Raw genomic sequence first — 4,547 nt, forward strand, 5'->3', positions numbered from 1 at the left:
TAATTATGTTTATTTATGATTACTATTAATTGTTTCAGCTCCTTTCGGACATCGACAAGTGGGGCATCGACATATTCAGGATAGGCGAGCTGAGCAGCAACCGGCCGTTGACCTGCGTGGCTTACACGGTTTTCCAGACCCGGGACCTCCTCAAGTCCTTGGCGATACCGCCGAAGACCTTCGTCACGTTCATGATGACCCTCGAGGATCACTACGTGAAGGACAATCCCTTCCACAACAGCCTGCACGCGGCGGACGTGACGCAGTCTACCCACACTCTGCTCAACACGCCCGCACTCGAGGTGAATACCATTCAACCACCGCCATTGTTCCCGATCACTGTTTCGCAAACTCTTCCAGGAATCGTTTCTAAATAAAAATTTCCACTTGTTTCGTCAAGTACTATAATCGATTTCATTTGTTTCCAGTCCGTGTTCACGCCATTGGAAATCACGGCCGCCCTGTTCGCGGCTACCATTCACGATGTGGACCACCCCGGGCTCACCAATCAGTTCCTCATTAACTCAAGTGAGTATCCTTCGATCTAATCATAATAATTAAATCGTATTTTACTTGAAACAATCGTTACATGGTATTATTTAATCACGTTTCCAGGTTCGGAGCTCGCCCTGATGTACAATGACGAGTCAGTGCTGGAGAACCACCACCTGGCAGTGGCGTTCAAGCTCCTCCAGAACGAGGGCTGCGACATCTTCGTGAACATGACCAAAAAACAGCGTCAGACCCTACGTAAAATGGTGATAGACATGGTCCTGTCCACGGACATGTCCAAGCACATGTCTCTGCTGGCGGACTTGAAGACCATGGTAGAAACAAAGAAAGTAGCCGGCTCCGGCGTTCTTCTATTGGACAACTACACGGACAGGATCCAAGTTTTAGAGAATCTGGTCCACTGCGCCGACCTTTCAAACCCTACGAAACCCTTGCCGTTGTATAGAAGATGGGTGGCCCTGTTGATGGAGGAGTTCTTCCTCCAGGGCGACAGGGAACGCGAACAGAACATGGACATCAGCCCCATGTGCGACAGACACAGCGCGACCATCGAGAAGTCGCAGGTCGGCTTTATTGATTACATTGTTCATCCCTTGTGGGAGACTTGGGCAGATCTGGTTCATCCAGACGCACAGGAGATTCTGGACACACTCGAGGAGAACAGGGACTGGTACCAGTCTATGATACCGCCCTCGCCGCCGTCCGATGACCAGCAACAGGGAAACGAGCAGTCTGAGAGGATACACTTCCAGGTAAACGATCGATTCATATAAAATTGTATATTTCTCTTCTAAATAAATTTGATCGATTTCTAAAGATTCAATGAATATCGTAGGTGACACTGGAAGAGGGAGACGAGACCGGAGAAGGTGCGGAGACCGGTGACAGCGGCGGCGCAGCGGAGACATTACCAAGCGAGGAGGGTGGCGGTGTGTCGGAGGATAACGCGGCCGAGGCTGGGATGTGACGGAGGCTCGCCGGTATCTGCAGGAAGCTCCACGAGAAGGTGCAGCAGAGCTGGTGGCGGGTGCGTCAGTGACGCCGGGTCTCTTTCTGTCGACCTGTTCACCCGCTTTTCGGGCCGAGCGCCCCGTCCGCCCGACGTCTGAGCTCGCCGCCGGACGGGGGATGAGGACCAGGAGCCTCGTCGCGAGGAGAGTTTCAAGAGGCAGGGAACGTCTAGTCGATGCCAGATTTAGTTCCGGACCGAGAGGGTCCTCTGATCCAAATCGGATGATGATAGAAGGAAGCAGTTTTTTTTGGATGATGGATGATTGAAACGGATTCGGATTTTGCCGCGCTGGTACGGGCAAGATTTCAATACGTCGCGTTCCTCGGCTGGCTCGAGGCCGCGGCGGTATACGGCGTCCATCCTCGATGGAGGAATTTGGCGATCGTCGCTGTTACCATTGTCCATTACGCGCGAAACCTATCGTCGTCGTCGTCGTTCGATCGGATTTATTCTGCGGTTCGGAGGGCACGAATCTCCTTCACCAAGTACCTGTATATGTACCCAAGGAAGCACCGCCTCCTTCCCCTTTATTGTATTATTATTATTATTGTCCGACGAGTGGTGGACTGAACAAGAAACACGGAAACGATGCGAGCCTATCTCTTGACATATCAATATTAAACCGGTTCTGACGAGGATCTTTAGGCCAGCCCACTGACCCCACGTTCAAACGGAAATCGGATGAGGGAAGTAAAGGATTTTCAAGAAGAACCGATGAAACCGATGAAAGTAAAAACATTAAAACGAGGAGAATCGTGACATTGCTTTTTGATTTTCCAAGTGTTTCGATGAAAGGCGAATCACAGTTAAATAATAGGAATTATTTAAACGGATAACAGAATTCTTGATGAGAATTATAAAGACTGGGGAGGATCGAGTCAGGAATGACAAATGCAGATATGGATCAGGGGTAAGAGAGGACGGAAGACCACTAGATAGTCTAGTAGCTTTCGACGGTTTCACATCCTGGGTTCTCCGACTGTTCACATTAGGACTAAGCCTACCCTAATCGTTAAGACTCATTGCTCGCTGAGTAGAACTCGTAGAGCGTCCCGGCAGAGGCGGCGCATGGTTTAATACGTGGGCGTCGCCGATGCGGACGAGATTGTTAATTTTAATATAGAACGCTGAAGGCTGGCCTTTTATTTATGGTTTTTATATTAAAATTAACGTAGCCGCGTGATCATGTACACATTTATTGTAACACATACACACACAACGTTAACCACGACGCACACACGCATTAAAAAATTATCGCGTAAGTGAAACAATAAGTTTTTAACCAAAGAGTATGTAACGTTAGTATCGAGCTCGTCGTTCGAAACCGGAAATTCGAGGAACCTCGTGTCTCTGTACGTCGTAGGAGGAGGAAGAGGAGGGGGAAATGAATGAAATGTGAAACGTTTCCGGCTTCGCTAATTATCGTAGATTTATTTTTAGGTGCCAGCGAGGCGAGAATCAATTAGTTAGAACACACCCCTGCATCTCGATACGTGTTTAATTATCGAGTACGACAATTTAAAAGTAAAAACACTTCATTAATCGAGTCGACAAAAAATGCAAAGTACTCTCTCTCTCTCTCTCTCTCTCTCTCGCTTGGATGTCTGTGAATCGCTCAAACTAAATCCACGCTCGATCCTTGTGATCCAGCGTCGGTCCATCTCGATCTCTTCCTCGAGGCTTGGCGACTTTTCGAGAAAATATTTTATAGGAAAAAAAAAAGGAAACAGTTCACGTTTGTTTGAAGTTCTCTTTTTTCTTTTACATGACGAAATTCAATGAAAGACGAAGCGAAACGGCTGAACGCTCGAGGAAGAGGGCGAGGACAAATCTGTGTCCGTAGGCAGTGAATCTATTTGAGTGTTTAAAACTTTGGTGGCTGGCCACCAAGCTTAGTTCGTTAAGAAGTAAAATTAACAAGTAAGAGCGTATAGATATTAAGATGAGGAATTAAACTAAATAATGAAAAAACAAACGAGACACAAACACACGTACACACGTACACGACGAAGAAGTGAATCTTCTTTAGGGCGTAAGCGATCGCAATTAATGATAATTAAACGTTGAACCGAGGGAAACGGATGAAAGGATTGACTGATCGGAGACGCTGTTCCAATAGAATCCTTCGATTGATCAGCCGCGAGGAACGACCGATCGAACGACGAACAAGTATTATTTCCTCGCCCCTCCCCCCCCCTCGTTTTTGTGACTTTAAAGTATTTCCTTTGGGAGCCAGAGAGTTTGCCTCACGAAATGCTTGTTAACATTTTCATGTTTTATAGTATGAGTGAATATCATTTGCCGGAGATACCTGTGTGCGTGTGCTTTATTTTTTATCATTATTATTATTATTATTACTATTATTGTTATTATTATTATTATTATTATTACTACTACTGCTACCGTTATTATCGTAATTGTATTTTGATGATAGACAATGGTGATGACGATGACGATGGTGTTTGTATCGGGCGACGATTTTAGATACGGTCACGACGATATCAGACGCTGAGATAACGACGAGATAAGAAAATAACTGAAAACAAAAAATGGCAAAAAAAAAAGTAATAACGAAATTTGAAAATGAAGAAATCTGAATACAACGTGTTTGATTGCTGGACAGTTAAATGAACAATGTATTACTATCGTGTAACCCTCGTACGAGATATATGTGTAATAAAAACATATTTATTGTCGGAACATCATGTTCGTTTCTTTTTTTTCTCAATCAATCAATATCCAATTTTGTATAATGAGAATTTCCTAGCGAATTTAAAAAATTGGGACTACGGGAAATTGAAATGAAACTCTCAAGCCTCCGCTTAATTATTTGTAAATATATTATCATATATAAGTAACATCTATAATATAGTAATGAAAAACCATTTACATTAATAAGTATCGTTAATAGTTCGTGTGTTAGCCATCTTGCTGGCTCCGCTCGATGGCTCGTGGTTTCATCTGAGAACCACGAGAGCTTCGAGACGTCGTAAACGCTCAGAGAATCGGTTGTCGATAGTCT

The 4,547-nt window shown here is 45.0% G+C and overlaps 1 protein-coding gene across 1 annotated transcript; it reads left to right on the plus strand.

Annotated features, from left to right (window-relative positions):
* Positions 1-38: 38 nt before the first annotated feature.
* On the plus strand, positions 39-4,225 carry dnc (phosphodiesterase dunce; the record flags this gene model as incomplete). Its single annotated transcript, XM_018019777.1, has 4 exons — positions 39-302; positions 429-528; positions 616-1,265; positions 1,349-4,225. Coding segments are annotated over 4 exons (1,146 nt in total), but the record flags the coding sequence as incomplete, so codon positions are not given.
* Positions 4,226-4,547: the final 322 nt, after the last annotated feature.

Source organism: Ceratina calcarata, unplaced genomic scaffold (genome assembly GCF_001652005.2).
Source record: "Ceratina calcarata isolate Rehan_Ccalc_2016 unplaced genomic scaffold, ASM165200v1 scaffold205.2, whole genome shotgun sequence".
NCBI lineage: Eukaryota > Metazoa > Arthropoda > Insecta > Hymenoptera > Apidae > Ceratina > Ceratina calcarata.